The sequence below is a fragment of the Bombus fervidus genome, chromosome 4 (genome assembly GCF_041682495.2).
Source record: "Bombus fervidus isolate BK054 chromosome 4, iyBomFerv1, whole genome shotgun sequence".
NCBI classification, from domain to species: Eukaryota; Metazoa; Arthropoda; class Insecta; order Hymenoptera; family Apidae; genus Bombus; species Bombus fervidus.
In genome coordinates, this window is record NC_091520.1 from 16978630 (window position 1) to 16998147 (window position 19518).

The window sequence follows — 19518 nt, forward strand, 5'->3', positions numbered from 1 at the left end:
CGTTTCTTCTTTTTTCCTCCATTGTACCTTTCTTTCCCCCGCAGCGCCGATTCCTACCGCTCCATCTTCTGTCATTGCTCCCAATGCTTCGACCATGAAGAGAAGCACCTTGCTCGCCACACTGTCCGCCCATGCACTTCTCTCTGCGATAATTTATTCTCGATTGTACTTCGAACAACGCGATCGACCGATTAGCCTGCACTACGATCACACTACCGTCTCGCTCTTCCTATACAATAACTTTTATCACTCGTAATTTGAAAACTACGACACAGCAAGATTCTATATTAAAGGATGGAGCATCGATACCGACTGTTGCGACGATATTTCTTCTGAAAAATTGTCCATCGCCGGGTCTCTTCCGGTCCCAACTATGTCAGATACTCGTACTTCCAGTCGGACAGCGTTTACCTCGGATCATCGATGAGGAGGAAAGACATTCTGAAGGGAATACTTGCGGAAACTTGGAGAAAAACTTAAGAAAAAGTATATGAAAAATTGAGAACGACAGGTTCGAATGGAATTGGGATGAAACTAAAGTTGCCGATGAAAATATGACAAGATATACGCGAATATCCAGGATAGGGCGACAGTTGGTTCAGCCGAGGAACGTTATCTCATAATCGTGGCTGAAAGTCACAGCACGAAGCAGAATCTGAAATGCATTCGGCTGCGCGGCCGGATGAGCCTAGATTTTCGTGCTGTCGAGAGTGGCTGCATTTTCTGCGCCGGTGGCGGTCACGAGGGCGCGAACTAGTTCGTGAATCATGCCTAGAATGCTTTACATAAATTGCTCGGGACCGACGTCACGTTCTCGGACCCTAAGCATGAGACGACTACCGCGTAGGACAGAGAAAGAGAGAGGAGAAAGAACGTTCGTTGGCCACGGCAGAAGTGACTCAGCCCCCTGTACGCATGCGGGACACGGTTCGGAACAGAGTCGGAAACTCCGGAAAGGTGAAAGTATGCGCGACTCATCCGCGAGTCGAGCCAACTCGTCCTCGGATATCCTATTGCGCGAAAGGATCTTGCGTAAAGCGCGCCAATCATTCGGATTACCGCGTCGAAATGGAACGATCGAATCATCGCTTCGATGAGAAACTTTGCCTCCGACTGTGACGTCTTCTTGCGCGATTCCGTGAATTTTTTATGACGAGGCTGATTATCGCGTTTCGACAACCTACTTTACACGTCGAGATAGTAAAGTACCGATACTCGCGGAAGAAAGATAGACGAAAGGATGGTATTCGTTGAAATGACGTTTTACGAAAAAGAATCAATCCTTTTATTAACGCTCAATCCGTATAACATGTATATACGACACGCACACGTACTTAATAATTAGCCTTATGTTTTTATATTTGATACTTTCGATCGCAGCGCACGTATTCGTATCTTTTTCCTCTTTTTCCTTCGTCGTTTCTTAAGTATCGTTGGGCCGTACGTCGGTTAGTTGCGTCCGATCGCTATTTATTCGATATCTTCATGGCGCAAGAAAGAATTCTATTCTTTCATCGTCGATGTCTCGTGGGTTCAGTGACTGACGCTTCGAGTGCTCCTGTCATCCGCGATGCTCAATGCTGGAGACTTCTGGAATGAAAAGACACGCAGCACCGCTTTGAGATCGGCCCTCGAATATTTTTCTTTTATTTCTATAACGGCCGGAAAAATTCTTTAGATCTTATCGGATACGTACGACCCTCTCGATTATGTCTTCCGCGGCGTTTACTTTGGCAGGTCTAGCTGGAATTCCTCGTTTCGGTTCTCGCTCCATCTTATGAATCATCTTATAGACGCTCGAGTTCATTAAGTGATCGTAGTTCGGTAGATTCGTTTTCTCGTACTTTTTGAAGTTCACTCTGCGATCATAAATCACAAAGATTACTAATAGTTCCACCAAGATAATTAATCACGTAACCTGCATCGTCGTTCTTCTTGCTGTAACTCTCGGTGAAACGAAACCACATACTTTCAAACGTACGCGTGTAAATGCACGAAGCAACCGCATTGCGTTATTAAATCATTATTGTAGGAATGCAAATTCGCATGAAATTGATAAAAAGTTAAGCTTACCCTAGAGCTCTGCCTCGAATCACTTCCGCCTGGGAAGATAAAACCTCGGCAATCATTTCGTCATTGAAGAAATCATTCGGACACCTCCATCTGCGGCCGCGCGTAAGTTCGACCTGCTTAGCCTGGGGCCAGAGATCTTGCGAACGTTTTCTCCCTCGTTGCTTTACTCTCTGCTGCAAACGTATGAAAAACATCATTCCACCATCCACAGCTATTTAAATTAATCGTTTCTTCACGATCCAGGAATGCTTTTGACACGGGGTTACGAAGGAATCCGCGTGCTTCCCGTTCGGACGTTCAATGGAATGTACGTGGCACAGATAACTTCATCTTCACGAAGTATAAGGATACAATTAGGGAAACAAATTAGTGTTTCTCACGTTACGTTATTAAATTTTTAGGTTCGTGTTCTTTTTTCTCTTTTTTTTCTTTTTCTTTTTCTGGGATAACTCAAAAAAGAGAGATGCATTCTTTGTGATATTTGTCGAAGAACGACAGCGATTAAGATAAAGTACAGGATGCTGGAATATGCTAGATGACACAGTGTAAGAACAACAGTTACTACACATTCAATTTACATTCCGTATCATTCTCTAGAATACCTGCAACTCCTGAATAACTTGATCTTTTGCCGATAGATTTGGATCTGGTTCGAAACTGCCTATAATACACATCGCCTTGTTTCCGTTATCTTTCTTTCACGATAATAATTCGTAAAGATCGTTTTATCGATCGATGCGACGACGAGCTTATCAAATATTTACCATGAGAAGAAGGTGCAGGGCTCGGCGATTTCAAAACCTTCGTCTCGTACGAAACGACAAATTTCTTCACTCTGCTTCCTTCTTCGCTCTTTACGGACAGAGTTCCTTCCAGTTCCTGCGTCTCGGTCTCTTCGTCGTCTTCCTCGCTGGCTCGAACGATTTGCACATGCTCATCGGAATAGGCCGAGTACGAAATATCTTCGGTGTACTCCGTCACATCGTGTTCCTCCGTTTCCTCCAGTTCCTCGTGTTCCTCGTGCCGTTCTTCCGATTCTTTCGCCTCCTCTGTATCTTCTTGCGCCTCTGAAAAATCAAATAAACGAGTCCATCGTTGCATCGTACAATTCCAGAGCGATAACTATGCCGAAAGAGTTTCGAGTTATGCGAGGAAGGAACGCGAATGGCTGGCAAATCGAATCGAAGGCAGTCTGGTTGGTTTCGCAACGAAACATCGGTTAGGCCGGACGTAGTTGACGCTTGGCAGCGCTTCAAAAGTCGCGAACGCGTAAAATTTGAAAATATGCGTGTGCGTAGGCTGGCACGAGATACCGATCGAGGCTTATTCGCTCGAAAATGTAATCTTAGAGAGCGAGCATACCTCGCCGTCCCTCGTCGTTGTCAGTGGCGCCGTTTTGTACACCGCTCAGCTCCATGATCTTCTGCAGTTGCTCCGACACGATTCTCAGGTGATTCTCGATCTCGCTCGGTAGCTGCTTCAACGCCAGTAACTGTCGTTGAACGTTCTCCAGCTGTTTCTCCAGGTTAATCTCCGTACTGACAAGCTCCTTGATCTTCTCTTTATCGACCTTCGCTGCCACGTTCGCCATCTCTTTCTCGATCTCGCTCAGAATAGATCCCTGTGTCGTTCGCTCCTGCTGCGTTTCCTCCTCGTGAACGCTTGCAACCTCGTCGTTCCCCTCGTTGCACGGTATCGTTTCTTCCGGTTGCTGCTCGGTTTCGCTTTCCTCCGGCTTCGATTCGGCTTTCGATTCGGCTTTCGATTCGGGACGCGACTCGAGCTCGCGTTCTTGATCCGATCTACAGCCGCTTGGCTCTGGAGTGGCCGACGGTGTCGCCTGAATTCAGACAACAAACTATGTACAGAGTATACAGGGCTCGTGGACGCTGAACGGTGAACGTTCGGCCGGTCTGTCGTGCAAAGACACGGGATCGAAGTGCATACGGAACGTTTTTACCACCTGCGTCGCGTTGTTACGCTAATTTACCTGTTATCGCTTGACAAGCGAATCGGTTTTTTCAATCGCGTCGTTCAATCTCCTGTTACGTATGCACCTCCGATCCGTTCGTCATCGTTTCTGGAAAACAGAATGGGATTTGTGGGAGAATCGTGATCCCGGGCGAAACGCAGCGTCCTAATTGCTTCATTTTGATATTAAGGGAATTATTATCGAGAATTTTAGCATTGGGTGCATCCAGATATACGCATTTTATTTCGAATGTACTTTTCTCTCGACAATCCATCGTGAGTACATTGACATTGAGGTAATTATACGTAGATATTACATGCATCGATCTGCGCGTGCATGATAACGCGAGATTTCTGTACACTCGTTAGACTAGATATCAATGGATCGACGTGCGAGCGCGATCACTGAACTTCTTTAAGTACATACTACGTTACATATACTTGCAGGACCGTGCATTTTACCTTGCGTTACCTTAAACGTATGCTACGTCTCTTTCGTCAGTTGGTTAAATAAAATGTGTAACGTTTAACAGACAAACTACTTTCACAACTTTTCCCACAAAAGACAAGTTTAGTTTATGTGTTTTTTTTTTTTTTTTCTTTTTAGTTGATGGATAAATTTTCCTTGTCCGGTTGTTGCACGGCCCTGGAAACAAGTATAATTGGCTATCTCTAGTTACGAGAGAAAGGTTACGGTTACATTGGACAGAAGATACAACACACACTTTTACGAACGACGAACACTTTTTCATTTTTTTTTTATACGTTTACAGATGGTCCATGATGATCTAGCGTCTGTTAGAGATGTCCTAGAACAAGTGATGTTGTTTTAAATCTAAACATAATCGTAATCATTAATGGTACCGTCTCGAATCACCTTATCTAAATAGACGTTGATTAGACCGTTTACTCGATACGAATATTACTTGTACATGTACAGCAAAATGATCGAGGTACAAGGGATAAACGCATATGCCACTAATCTAGTGAAATCCACGTCTATACGATTCGTTAGACCCTCGTAAAGAATAGTCGGCACGAAAGATAGCCTACGACCGTCACGATCGTTATTCTGGATCATCTTTTTATCGTTAATCGTTCGATCGGCCGATTCTCTGGTCAACTTCGTAGGAAGCCAATTAAAGAGATAGCTTCCGAAAGTATCGAAGATGTTGGAAGAGCCGGCAGATATGCTACCTCTGGATGATCTTGAGAGTCGTCTACTGCCACGGTGAAAAACCTCGGCCGAGATAAAGTCTTTGGAGGAACGGATCAAATTGGAGAGAACGTCGTCTTCTTTCATGGACGACACAGGCGCGTCGGTTTGGCGCGAGTTCAAGGACGAACAGCCTGGAATAACGACGGAAGAATCGGAAATACCTTGGACAACCTGGCAGCGAATGTAGTTTACGATTAAACCAAGAGCGTCCAAGTGGTTTTTAAGGATACGTTCGACGTAACGAGTTCGGGCGAAAAATTTCTTCCTCGACGAGACAACGGTCGAGCGTGCCGAGAAACGATCGCGAAGATCCTGCAAATCCGAGAATACGTTTTCGAACAGATACGTCTCTAAATAACGACCTTTCGTTTTGATCATCGTCGAGCTTCTCCTTCTGTCTTTCCTGCCAACATCCTTCGAACACGCTACGTCTTTGATATAGTTAATCAAACGGACAAGATTGTGCGAAAGAATGCGCCGAATGTAATGACCTTTAAAGTACAAACGTTTAGCAATTTGTGACCTGGGTTTTATAGAATTTCCGACAACCGTCGAATATCCTTGTTTGAAATATTTGAGAATGTCGGAACGAAGGCGAACCGCGACAAAGTTTCCGCTTCGAACAAGTATTTTCTCCGCGTAACGAGTTTTTCTCAACGAGATTCCTCTGTTTGATAACAGCCTATCGAATAATTTGCTGGAGGAAAAGCTATCGGTCTTCTCGAACAATCCGTCGATCGTTCGCCTCATCCAATTATCCTCTCGTTTCAAGTACGTCTCAAGGTAACGACCTTTGATCCTGGATTTCGAAGATTTCTCGATGCTATAGCGACGTGGAAGTTGTCGAAGCTGCTCCATGCTGCGACCGCTCGATCGCGCAGCGTCGCTTTCCTGGAACCGTTGCCTGAACGAAGGCTTTACTTTAATCGCTCTCTTAACGTCACCGTGGCTTTTCTTCCCGAACAAACACCTTCGGAAGTAATGCCCTCTCGTACAGAAGCTCTTCAACTTGCACTTGTTCGGCGCACGTCGTGCTAACGTTACCTTCTCTCTGCGTTTCGATAACTGTACCGGGGATGTAACATCCGATCCCAAGTTCGTACAAGTTTCAGGTTCGATATCGAGGGAAGACTGACTCTGGCAAATCTCGATCGGAAGTTCGAGACATGGAGAGGACGACACCGTGGAACGCGCGACGATTGGTTCGAGCGTTTGTTGCGAGCATAAACTATCATCGAGCGGTATGGACAAAACGATCGACGAATCGTTTCCCTCGATTTTCGTCTCCATTTCGATATTTTCCGTGTTTACCTCGGGAGTAGGTGGTTCCGGAGTACTCGCGTCCTCAGGTTTCAGCAGACCCTTCTCTAGCAGTCGGTCGGTCACGCTCCGCTTTTTCTGCTTCTTTATCACCACTTTGTACGACTCGACTTCTGTCTCTTCTTGTTCCTCCTGTTTCTTACGTGGTGTAGGTATCGGTCTTTGTGGTTTTTGCAGAAACACCGAGGTACGTCTCAACTGTTCCACCAAAGGTGGTTCGGCTGTGGCGATATTCTGAAGTTCTTCGATCACCTTCGATTGTTTCAGAGCAGTGACGCGGGGCTTGAGTTTCTTAAAGTTCACCCTGGAATACGTACATTGTTAGAAGCTTGCCGATAGCGTAATTCTTCGTTATCCGTTTTTAACGATAAAAGAAGGAGGACGAGTAAAATAACCGAACGTATACCCCAAAACGCCTTTGTCGGTCAAAAGTTCTTCTTCCTCGAGGATCAATTGCGCGATCTCGTCGTCCGTAAGATTCTGATTCGGTACGATCTCGCTGTTGGCGTCCTTAGGCTTGTCCGGCAGTGGTTCCACTTCTGGCTTCACCTCCTCTTCGGTCGGCTTCGCTTCGCACGTTATTTCCTCGTGCCGCTCGATCACAGTTTCCTGTTTCAGTATTTGCTCTGGGAAAACAGGTGGCAAATCTGCGAGCTAACGAACGTGTTTATGAAGACCGATCGAACAGGCAGAAAATTTGAACTTTCAATGGAAGAAAATTGTCAAGCAACGTCGAATTTATCGACATTGTCTTAAGATACGTACCGGAATCTTATAGGGCACGATGTTCTCTTCGGACAACGCCTCCACAGCCTTCAGCGAATCTTCTTCTCTGTGTAACACAGTCGTGCCTGATTAATAGCGTTTCGAATTGAAATGTTTCGATCGATCTGTCACGCGTGGTCTGTACACTGTTCCGCGAACAGCGATCTTCTAGGTGAGTGGAATTGGAACGGGGAACGAATTTAACTGCTTTTTGAAGCTTAATGCGAGCCGGTTCACGCGCGAAAGGGTAATGAGGGATCGTGGAACAAATGTGTGCGGTGTAAATGCCAGCAATAAAATCGCCAACCAATGATAAACAGATTTCATTCTGGGTCACCTATTTATAAGTGTTGCAATTCTCGTTACCACACGTTGCCCGTACGTTGGGATATTCTTGCTGCGACGCGTTATAATAATGCGTACGAAATATACAGGGACATCGATATGTTTTTACCATCTTTTTCAATCTTTTTTAAAATATTACCGATAATTCATCTAATAAATTGCCGTGAAATGTAAATTTCAGTAGCGTTCATCGAAGGATGTTCGCCATGAATCACGAGGTACTCGAAATAAAGTTGCAGTTAAAAGTAGTTCAAGTTAAGCTTGCCCTCCAAGCGGGTCAATTCAGTGTAACGATACAGCGTGTCGTTGACATTGATATCGAATTGTTTTCATGGCTAGCTCGTAGATCTACTTTCGGTAGAAATCGAACTACTCTCTTCGAGGAGTCTATAGATTCTCTTCTGTGTACCCCTTTTAGGTATGTACTTACCTCTGTACGCCCAGAACAAAATTATTCCCTGCTCGTATCAGTTCTTCGTGTGCCTGACCGTGGGTCAAGCTACCGATGGGTTGATCGTTTAATCTCACTACCACATCGCCCACTTTTAAACCCATACATTCTGCCAAGCTTCCCTCTGTCACCTAAGAAATATTTCTAAATCGATTTCCATTTTTATTCAATTTATGTTTTGCTAAAAATATGTAAAGATTGAAACTCGTTAGAATCATACAGTTCGAGAATAATTATCAATGCGTTTCAATATGCAATATGTATGTACATATATTTACGGTTACGGTTGCACTTTCACTTGAAATACCGCAGAGTCGATAATGCAGGAATTTCTCTAAATTCTACCTTAGAATTATTCTACCTTACCGATGTTTCTAAAATATCGGTATCATGAAATACTCCTGCAAGCATGCAACCTATTGTACTTTCCTGCATTCGGTTATACGAACGTTTATTGCGCAGTAATCTAGGTAAATTCCACGTGTATCAGTTTTTTATTAATTATTCATCAACTATTTAAACTAAAAGCTATTACTTATCTATATGTCTGTATACGTTACAAGTAATAGAAAGATAATATCCGATATATAATATAAAGTACTTACTCTGATCACAGTCAGCGGTTGTGGAAAATCGCTTCCACCCGCCAATCGGAATCCCCATGGTGTGTTGTCAAATTTTGTGAATTTTATGCTGATAGCCATGTCGTTCTACATCTGAAATTCACGTTTTCGCAGTAACATTAAACCGGAACAGTTTGCGGTATTTGAACTAGCACGTCGTTAACTTCGGGGAAATTAGTCTCTAAACGGATTTCCGTGCCGATTTAATCGATTATAATGCAAACAAGTGAAAGTTAATTATTGCATGAGAGTGAATTTTATAGAGTTGTTTCACGGACCGTACTAGATGTCCGGGTTGCCTGAAATTATACGCATTCAAATTTCGAAGAATCTGCAGAGAGTTTCCCATCACGAACAGTAAGTTTAAGAAAGTATAATTTACGTGAATTAATAAGAATTTTGACATTGACATTCTCAAAGTTACCAATTAAGGAAAACGATACCACATTGAATAAGGCATAGAATAATTTATATGGACCAAGGGTAGAAAAAATTCGCGTTCGAAAGTTTTCCTTAATTTCATTCTCGTTACGTAACGCTGATATAAAAAAGTGACAGGAAACGAACGATTAATATTTTTAATACTTGTGGTAATTCTACAGTATTCCCGATCGATTTTCGAATATCGACGACGATTCGAATTAAATCTGCTTTCCCAAATTTGCTTTTCGACGATTAAAAAATAAGAAAAAATAAAAAGGAAAGCGTTTGGAACGCGGCGGCAACCGAGAGGAATTCGTAGTATGTACACGGAAGTGGCCGCGCACCGGCCGAAACGAATATAGTTTAGTTAGTGCGCGAATTTACAGAATGATTCATGGTTACTTGCCAGTAAGTTGGGCGAGTAATCGCTGAAGAATCGTTGTATCACGATGCACGCTAAATACACACCAAGGAAAATTACTATATCACTGAATTCATGGATCGGAAGCGCGCGGCCAACAACCGGACCGGTCGATACGGCGGAAGAACCGATCGAACGAACCCGGCCAACTCTTCAACACGCACAAAACGGTGTCACGATAATGTTTGCCAGAAGGCGATCGTAGCTACCGACTTCAACTCCACAAATACACGGCCTCTTCTCTCCTCAACCTCCCGTCCCCTGTTCCCCTTGTTATCCAATCGTAAAACAGTAGGAAGCAGGCTCGATCTATTTACTGATCGATTTATTTAGATTCGGGGCCTCGATTTCTTCCTTGTTCTACGGACTCTTTCGCTCTCGCTGTTACTCTTTCGTAAAGTAACGATATCTATCCTTCTCTGTGACAAAGAGACCGAACAACCTTTTTTCATAATTTCGCGCCGAGATCAAAAGAACCGCGAATCGATTTAAAAATCGCAATGCACTCCTGCCATCTATCAACGTATTGAAAATGTCTGAATTCAGTTCTTTGCATTAAACGCGCGAAACTCATCGGTGCAAATTTTAAATATAAGAATTAAGAGACAAATCAATCGTTATGTTAATTACAAAATTTTTATATTCTACGACAATAATGTAATTTATATTTATGTTTTATGTGATACGTTATATGCGTATCTACATCAAATACTTGCGGCTTAAAGTAAGTATGTACAAACGATATACATACTTAATGTATGAGTACTGTAAGTATATAAACACTTAATTGACTAACAAATTAAAGTAAAAAGAGATATGGAGTATGAAAAATATTATAATGTAGATTTTATTCTAATCGACGTAAGCTCACTGTAATCGTTCAAAGCCTGTCTTTCGATTAAAAATAAAATGACATGGCGGACATTAATCTAAGGCAAACTTTAAAAACGAAAATGTAATTAAACGTTGATCTTTTATATATAATTTATTCCATTTATCTATATGCCTACATTTTTTGTACATAAGTGATCTTCATTAAATATGATATGATATTGTAAAAATTTATAAAACGCAACGTATAATCTGTATTACGGTTATAATGTTTAATTTATTCTCTTCTTTTTTTATCATTCATATACTAACGATCAATTAATACGATTACATCAGAAGAAACGATTATACGATCGAAAATCGTTTTTTCGCTAATCATTTTTTAAGTTGATAAAAGCATAATACGCACTCTCATAATAAATAGCGAATATATGACGTTTACGCTGACAGATGTCAGTAGTTTGCAAATTTGTTATGCCTATATGTAAATACCATTTATACTACATACAACATGAAAGTAGTATGTATATACGTTAAAACATAATAATGCTGTATCATAGAAGTAAAAATTTAGTTAAATATTAAAGTGTACATAATTTAAAGTGTTCAGAAATTTGCATGAAACGATATATCAAGTAAGTATTACCAGTATTACACTTACAAGTTTTAAGGAAAGCTAGGTATGTAATTTATAGCTTCATTTAACATTTTATGCTTTTAAGTAGGTACTTGTTATAACATATTTATAAATTACTATCTTTTAATAATTATGATATGCCAATATCTAAAAATTTCTGTCATTCGCAAATAAACAAATAAATGAATATTATTATTGACTATAAGCAAATATGATATTTAAAATACTTATTTAATGGTGTAGTTAATAAAAGTCAACAAAAGTAACTACAAGAATACTACTTCCAGCCTATAATTGACTGCAGTATCTATGGAAAATGGTAGATATAAAAAATAATATAAATAAATCATACGATTCTAATCATGAATCAAGAACCAGAATTAACAGTTCTGATACTGTGCCATCAACACCTTCTTCGTCATCTGATTATATGACAGGAGAAGCAGATGATAGTTCAGACAGTAAAGCTGCTATACCTTTTAGTTTAAAATCAGTGGAAACTGTACTTTCATTATCTAAGGTATGAAATAATTTATATAAATATAATATACCAGATATTGTAATAATTCTTTGTTTCATTTAATTATATTTCACTTCTAGGCTACTTCTGAAGAATATCTTAAAGATATGATAGAAAAATGTAAGCAAATGGTCTTAGAAAGTGCAGAATGTTCTGCTGAACGAAAATGGCTTGTTAGACGATTAATTGAATTACGCTTAAGAGTACAAGAATTAAGAGAGACGTCAGAAGAAAATTTACTTGAAACAGAAGTCATTTTAGGACATCATTTAGTACCACAAAAATATTATATAACTACTTCTGGGCCTGTATATTGTGATCATTGTAGTGGAGCTATTTGGACCATGCTCCAATCATGGTATATGTGTAGCGGTAAGACTCGTTAAAATATAACTTATTATCTGTAAATGTATGTTTCCATGATGTTTAATCTTTACTATATTGTTATAGATTGCAAATTTTGTTGCCATTGGAAATGTCTAAATAATATATGTAGAGTATGTGTTCATGTAATTGCTAGTGAAGCAGGTGGTTATACTTACACAAAAGATATTTGTCCTGAACAGGGTTTATCAAGTCAGAAATACAGATGCGCTGAATGCAAAGTTCGAATAACATTTAGTAAGTATATTCATTAATAAACACATTATAAGTGGTATATTATTAGATTAAAATAAACTCACTTTAAAAAAGAGTAACTTTCTATGTACAAGAGATATTCTACATTGTTGTGATGTAGATAAACCGTATTTTTATTACAAGCTTTCTCAAAAGGACTATCTTTATCTTGTTTTGGCAGTCCATTTAAAAATACAGGTAACATACATAAAGGAAATTTTTGGAAATATAGATTACAAATGAAAACATTTTTTTTCTATGTATTAATATTTCTTTTAAAATATGTTATTTGTAAATATAGAATCAGCATGGATTGAACCCCGTCTTTGTGACTATAGTGGATTGTATTATTGCCAAAGATGTCATTGGAACACTGCAATGGTAATTCCTGCTAGAGTGATTAGAAATTGGGACATGGAACCAAGATTTGTTTCCCGTGCCGCTGCACAGCTTTTAACACTTTTAGAAGAACGTTCTGTTTTGTTACTTGAAGAATTAAATCCAAAATTATTTACTTTAGTTCCAGATCTCTCTGTAGTGAAGGTAAATTAAATGATTATGACTTTGCATTAGAAAAGCAAAGAGTTTTATTAATTAAAAATAAATAATAAACAGAGGATGCGGGAGGAAATGCAGATGATGAAACGTTACTTAGTTTTGTGTCCAGAAGCTAATAAACAAGGATTACCATGGAAAATTGGAATACGCACTCATATGATAGAAAACTCGGGAAATTATTCGATTAAAGATCTCGTTGATCTTAATAATGGAATACTCTTAGAAGAAATTCGTACCGTGTATGATACTATGCACACTCACATCACAGAACAGTGCGAATTATGCAAAGCAAGGTAAACTTCAATGATCGTAGATACTCTGTCTAAGTTATTTTATAACTAAGTCGCTAAATACTAATGTACAGAGGTCATTTATGCGAATTGTGTGGTAATGATGAAATTATATACCCATGGAATGCAAGTTCTATCACTTGCCGTCAGTGCTCGGCTGTTCATCATCGTGCATGTTGGTCGAAACAAAATCACTATTGTTCACGATGCGCAAGGCTTCAAAAGCGACGTGCTTTGCAAGATAAACAAACTCTGGACACAGATGATATTACAGAAAATGGATTGAACGCGAATGAATCGCTAAGTGATACAACACGCTAAATATAGTCGTGCTTATTGTGATTTGTGTATATATATCATGTTTTGTGCAATTCTTTTATAAAATAAAACTGATTTTTAAAAATTCGTATCTATATATTCTATAATATATATGATATGTCAGCATCTATTTTAAATAATAGAAGATAGATATTTTTAAGTAAATCTGTTGTTTTTTCATAAGTGGATTACCAATTATAATTCGCGTAAGAAGGAACAATTCAAATAAAATTATTTTATACATTATTATTGATACAGCATTTGATAAAAAATCTGTCGTCTAAAAAAATGATAGGTAATATTTTTCTTGAAGTTACTCTTTGCTAAATTAATTTTTAACAGCAACATTTCTTTCTATTCTTTTTTAATCAAAATCTAATTGCTGATACGTTACTATCTCTGTAAAACTCAATACAATTGAGGAAAACTTCGCTGTTTACGTAGTAAGAACGTCACTAAAAAATGATAGAAAGATAATTGTTACATCACGCATTTTCCAATCGTGTTCTATGAGTAGAAATATCATGATTTCTACAATCTATACATTTTTATTATGTACCACAGTCACTTTGGCCCTTGAATCTGATTCTAATTCAATAACATTAAAAGAAACATATATTACTTCAATGGAAAAGTCAATTCAAATACTAATAAACTCTGAACAAGCAATCCATAAGAAAATTGTGAGTATTAAAAATTATTTAAAGGGGCTGGCATCTGATATGCTTCCCAAGAATGAAAATACACGGAAAAAATCAACAATTGGTGATGTTTTTAACTCATTTAAATCCAAAATTAAGGCAATATATCCAGGTATGTAATATTATTTAATATTTTTTTAATATAAATATGTTGATAATGTAAATTTTAGGAACATACTGGTGTGGTGATGGTAATGTATCTCCGAATGGAGAAGATCTTGGACTTTTTGATAATACAGATGCTTGTTGTAAAACTCATGATCTTTGTTTGGAGAATATTTCAGCAGGAGAAAAACGAGAAGGACTTTTAAATAATGGTATATTCACAAGGTAATTAATACTTTACATTAAATTAATTGAAAGGGACTAAAAAAATATGTTCTATTTACAGGTCATCATGTGAATGTGATAGAGCATTTTATCGATGTCTTAAAGAAGCTGATAACATTTTTGCTACTAATATTGGAAGAACCTATTTTAATGTTTTAAGACCCCAATGCTTTCAGACAGATTATCCTATTGTAGACTGTAAAAAATACGCAAGGTAATATATTTCATAGTTTCTTTGGTTGTTTCTACAAAATATTTTCAATGTGATTCGTTATCATTAAATTTTAGACATCGATTGATGAATAACAAATGTGATGAATATAATTACAATTTCTCACTGCCACAAATAATGCAATGGTTTGATAATCCAGATTTTTAATAATCTTTAGTGAATTGAATAATATAGTGTAAATAATTTGTAGCAAGCTGTTGCTATATTAAGTAAATTTTTGTACTAGATAAAAATATTAAAGAGCAGAATGTACTTGTTGTTACCACTGAAACAAATATTAGCGCTTAACGAAGTGCTTGTTATGGTTAGAAATGTTCAAATTCAAGTGTTCCTTTCAGTGGTATTCCTCTTTTAATAACATGAGGTATTGTTTTAGGCACCATACTGAAAAATAAATTAAACAATTATATGCTTTTTATAACTAAAATTTTATCTTAATAAATAATTAACTTACGTAATACAATCAATAATAGGACACACTGAAAGACAAAGTGTACAGCCTGTACAATCATCCGTTACTAATGGAATGTGAGTTTCAGAATCAAATCTGATTGCTTGATAACCAGAATCAGCACAAGCCATATAACACTTTCCACAGTTTATGCACATATCCTAACGCATAGAATTGTTTACCCTTAATATATAATGATAAAAATGAATAAAACTTGAAATGATTAAAAAACGATTAGGACCTACGTCATCTATTAACGCTACCACTTGTTCTTTGTTATTCAAGTCCTTGTAGGTATTGATATGACTTAAAGCTTTACCAATAACATTTTTTATAGTTGGTACAGGCGCAATAGGTTTTGGAGCAGGTCTCGTTATTTCGACAGATTTATCGAGTGGATTAGAGTTAAGTTTAATCTCGGCTATTTTCTGTTCTCTAAGTTTTTGATATTCTCCAAAATATGGTATATTCTGAAACACAAAGCAATTATAATATATTATAGCATATTTGTATTTAGTACATATTTATTTTATTCAGTCAGTTAGCCAAAAGTTACGCTTACCTTGCCAAGAGCATGTAGTAATACAACTGGTTTCCCTTTTTGATGTTTAAACGTCGGTGGGCTTTGTCCATCCCAATTTTTTACTTGTTCTAAACTTTTCAAGTACAGCAAGGCTTTCAAACCAGTCACGTAATCATCAATTAGAGTAAAATCTTGATTCTGTACAGCGCTGCAAACCTATCCACCATTTAAAAATAATTCAATGTAATTGATGTTATATGTAGAAAATTCATAAAAAGATAACATGGCTAACTGATTCACCTGCAAAATAGATGCTCCACAATGTAAAAACTGAAGAGCAACATCCGCTGAATCAATACCGCCGATACCAAGTATCGGAAATCCAGGAAGATTTTTCGAAATAGAAGAAACTGCCCTTAGAGCTAGCGGTCTAGTTGCATTCCCTGACATACCTCCATAAGTTGTAGCCTTCTTAATGCCAACAGCTGGCCATGGTGTTGCATCCGCGTGCAATCCCATTAAACTTTGAACCGTATTTATGGCAGATACTCCATCAGCATGACCTATACAAAAGATTATTTCTTCGAACATCTGTCATTAAAATATTTTAATTATTTATATGCGGAAAAGTACCTTCGTAGGCTGCCTTAGCTATCGAAACGATGTCGGTAATGTTTGGTGTTAATTTCACGAAGAATGGTATCTTTATAGCTTCCCGAACCCATCTTGAAATATTTCTTACCAATTCGGGATCCTAATATGTGAAAGTTAGTATAACGATTGATAATAAAATGATAATAAATTATTTAAATCATGTACTTGACCACAAGCTAAGCCCATTCCAGATTCTCCCATTCCATGGGGGCAAGATAAATTTAATTCCAGAGCATCAGCACCGGCTGATTCAGCTTTCTGAGCAAGTTCCGTCCAATCTGCTCTATTGTATGTACACATAATACTAGCAATAATAATCTAAAAATAAATTTGAATCTTCATCAGCAAGAGTGATGTAAAAATCTTATAAAAACTTATATAATTGTATGTTTTTTTAAACCTTAGATGGAAAATCTTTTTTCAGCTCTGTAATGCTATTACACCAGTAAGCTTCTGACTTTTCAGATATCAATTCAATATTCAAGAAGCTACTTTGTTCCGGACCGTAATGGTAGCGTGAAGTTGTACCTTTAATTATTCGTGGAGACACATTTGTGACAAGATCCTAAAACATTGCTTCCTTGAAATAATTTTCCCAAAAAATATTTAACAATGATTTAATTACTTTATTCAAAGAAAAGGTTTTCGTAACAACGAAACTCCATCCAGCCTCGAAAGCTCGTCTAATCATGGTACTACAGGTGGTCGGTGGTGCAGAAGCAAGGCCAAAAGGATTTTCAAATTTTAAACCGCACATTTCGACGGATATATCAACGTCATCGATTGGAGTATGAAACTTAGGTAATTGAGGGACTTCGGATACTTCCAAATTATAACAATTCTATCGGGCAGCAAATAAAACATTGTTTAAACTACTTAGATATATGATTCTAACAGATAATTATTTCGTCGATCCTTTAAATTATTACCTGAATATATTTGTGAATATACCATGCAGCTATTTTTCCGTCATTTACAGATTCAACGGTAGTATGTGCAACACCAGCAAGATCTCCACCACAGAAGACTCCGGGTACAGAAGTACTCATGGTTTCCGTGTCTACTTCCGGTAAGTTCCATTTATTCATTTTAATGGGTACCATAGCTCGCGTTACTTAAAAGTACAATTCTTTAAAAATATTTCTTCTTAAAAAAAAGAAACGTTAATGCAACTTAAATTATTACCACTCGAATCTTGCAATCCTGATCCAAAAGCAGATATAATAAAATTTGCTTTTAATCTGCAAATTTGTTCCTCATCTTCTATCCATTCATCATTCTCGTCTTGCTCGGTTCGACAGAATTCTATTGCAACTATTTTTCCATTTCGAGTAATTACTCGTTTCGGTGATTGAAAAGGAACGAACTCGCATTTTTCTTCTCTTGCTAAATCAAACTAATCACATCGAAGAACTTAAATTATAAAATAATACAAGAAGAAAGCTATATTTCATTTTGTACGGCAATAATTACTTCTTCAGGGACGGCTCGAATGTTAGTGAATCCTTTTCTAAAAACCACGAAAACTTTCTTTGCGCCACATCTTAGCGCAGAAGTAGCACAATCGAAAGCTGTATCTCCAGCACCGAGAACAACAACATTCCCACGAAGAGAAGGTAGTTCGTTGCTTTTACATGCGCACATTCCCGGTTTACTACCTTTCGCTACTTTTGGTAAAAAACTCTTCGATGTAAAAAAACCCATCTCTTCTGTAAGATTTGAGAAAATTGGAACGGTCTTTGCTTCCGGAAGACCAATTCCTAAAAAGATTGCTTTATATCCGGAACTTTGAAGACCCTACAAAGTTTTAAAAAGTTAGTTGAAGCTAGTTGTACTTTTTACCAATTATGATCATATTATTGCACGCAAATACCTGTATCGTTAAATCATTCTCAGATAACGCTTTGCCCAGTTCAATCTTAACACCTAAATCTTTGATAAGATCTATCTCAAAATTAACGACATCATACGGCAATCGATATTGCGGAATCTCTGATGAGCTTAAACCACCGATGTAATTTTCTTTCTCGAATATTGTAATATCATCATACCCCAAACGTGCAAGAAATGATGCACAGGATAAAGAAGCTGGTCCACAGCCAAACAAAGCGATTTTAGTATCGGAATGTGGAACGGTTTGTCCGGGAATTCTAGTTTGAGGTATGTTCATTTGTTTGAAGATCTAAGGAACAACGATTAGCCAGTCATGTCGTATTTAATGCACAAAACATCAGTCAAAATTGTTTGGCTCCTTACATCTGTCGCAAATTGTTGAAGACCACCGATATTTATGGGCCCTTCCTCAGATGCATACAAATTACATCCACCCACGCACAAATCACTTGTCGGACAAACCATACCGCAAGTAAGTCCAAGAGGATTATCGGACAGAATCGCCTTTGCTGCACCATAATAATTCTTGTTTGAAATGGAAGTTATAAAAGATTTAATATCCAGTTGCGTTGGACATGACTTTTGGCAGGGAGCGTCTGTACATTTTAAACAGCGCGCGGCTTCTTTTAATGCACTACGTTCGCTTAATGTGGTGTGCTTTATGTCATCGAAATTTTTTGTTAGAGATGGACATTTCTGTAAAATAATAAAATAATAAAATATAAAATATATAAAAATATATAAAATAATGAAATAATAACAATCTAGAAAAAAATGATCTAACGTAAGAGTATCTATCTTGTTCAGATAAGATTTAGTCGGTAATTTTTAATCAGTAATATATCTTACAATGCAGTTTTCATTAATATTTCTCTTCCATATTTTCTTATTTTCTGTAGTATGCGCCGAAGGAACAAAATTTGCAAATGGTTTTATTTTCGGATTTAAGCTTAAAAGATTCTGGAAAGGAATGTTTAGAATTAGATTAAAAATGTACCTAACAGATCTTCAATGCCACGATACATTAATTACTTACTTCAATATCAGGCACATCTTTGCTAAGTAACGCGATAGATGCCATTTTTTCGACGATATTAAAATTTCACACAATTATTGAGTAATCACAAGCGTAAATATTAGATTCGTAAATGTTATCAATCGTTATAACAACTGAAGCAACTTACTCCGAGTTACTGTAAACACTGACTGAGTGGTTTACTTGAAATGTATTTGGAATTTTGAAACTTCGATATACTATATCTGTTTAAAACATACTAATGAGTCATGGAAATTCATTATCTTTGGTTCGAAAGTACAGATAAACTTAAACAGAGCCTTTCATATACAATTA

General features: G+C 37.7%; 4 protein-coding genes across 10 annotated transcripts; 2 read left to right on the forward strand and 2 right to left on the reverse strand.

Moving 5' to 3' along the window:
* Positions 1-1261: 1261 nt before the first annotated feature.
* LOC139986444 (uncharacterized) lies at positions 1262-10118 on the reverse strand. 6 transcript variants are annotated; one of them, XM_072001786.1, is made up of 11 exons: positions 8750-10108; positions 8124-8275; positions 7349-7415; positions 6990-7237; positions 6575-6887; positions 3436-3913; positions 2838-3140; positions 2676-2734; positions 2074-2243; positions 1697-1859; positions 1262-1590 (listed from the first exon to the last, which is right to left on the reverse strand). In XM_072001786.1, the coding sequence occupies exons 1-11, from the start codon at positions 8846-8848 to the stop codon at positions 1534-1536; spliced, it is 2109 nt and encodes a 702-aa protein (XP_071857887.1). In that variant the 5' UTR covers positions 8849-10108; the 3' UTR covers positions 1262-1533. The 6 variants fall into 6 exon arrangements, 4 of the variants coding, with proteins under 4 accessions (XP_071857887.1, XP_071857886.1, XP_071857884.1 ...); XM_072001785.1 differs by having other exon boundaries at positions 2074-2246; XR_011799643.1 differs by lacking the exons at positions 1262-1590; positions 2676-2734 and having other exon boundaries at positions 1718-1859; positions 8750-10110.
* Positions 10119-11395: 1277 nt separating this feature from the next.
* On the forward strand, positions 11396-13468 carry Def8 (differentially expressed in FDCP 8 homolog). 2 transcript variants are annotated; one of them, XM_072001809.1, is made up of 7 exons: positions 11396-11599; positions 11680-11971; positions 12050-12220; positions 12362-12415; positions 12519-12760; positions 12833-13068; positions 13140-13468. In XM_072001809.1, exons 1-7 carry the CDS (start codon positions 11396-11398, stop codon positions 13384-13386), a joined length of 1446 nt encoding a protein of 481 aa, XP_071857910.1. In that variant the 3' UTR covers positions 13387-13468. The 2 variants fall into 2 exon arrangements, with proteins under 2 accessions (XP_071857910.1, XP_071857911.1); XM_072001810.1 differs by lacking the exon at positions 12362-12415.
* Positions 13469-13627: 159 nt separating this feature from the next.
* LOC139986484 (phospholipase A2-like) lies at positions 13628-16850 on the forward strand. The gene is made up of 4 exons (XM_072001870.1): positions 13628-14196; positions 14255-14414; positions 14476-14628; positions 14703-16850. The coding sequence occupies exons 1-4, from the start codon at positions 13893-13895 to the stop codon at positions 14791-14793; spliced, it is 708 nt and encodes a 235-aa protein (XP_071857971.1). The 5' UTR covers positions 13628-13892; the 3' UTR covers positions 14794-16850.
* Positions 14387-19467, reverse strand: Su(r) (dihydropyrimidine dehydrogenase su(r)). Its single transcript, XM_072001761.1, has 16 exons — positions 19204-19467; positions 19017-19127; positions 18531-18863; positions 18148-18456; positions 17748-18071; positions 17460-17670; positions 17204-17388; positions 16900-17115; positions 16675-16839; positions 16440-16592; positions 16254-16374; positions 15921-16183; positions 15660-15836; positions 15343-15567; positions 15101-15258; positions 14387-15030 (listed from the first exon to the last, which is right to left on the reverse strand). Exons 1-16 carry the CDS (start codon positions 19246-19248, stop codon positions 14952-14954), a joined length of 3075 nt encoding a protein of 1024 aa, XP_071857862.1. The 5' UTR covers positions 19249-19467; the 3' UTR covers positions 14387-14951.
* Between the last annotated feature and the right edge of the window lie 51 nt (positions 19468-19518).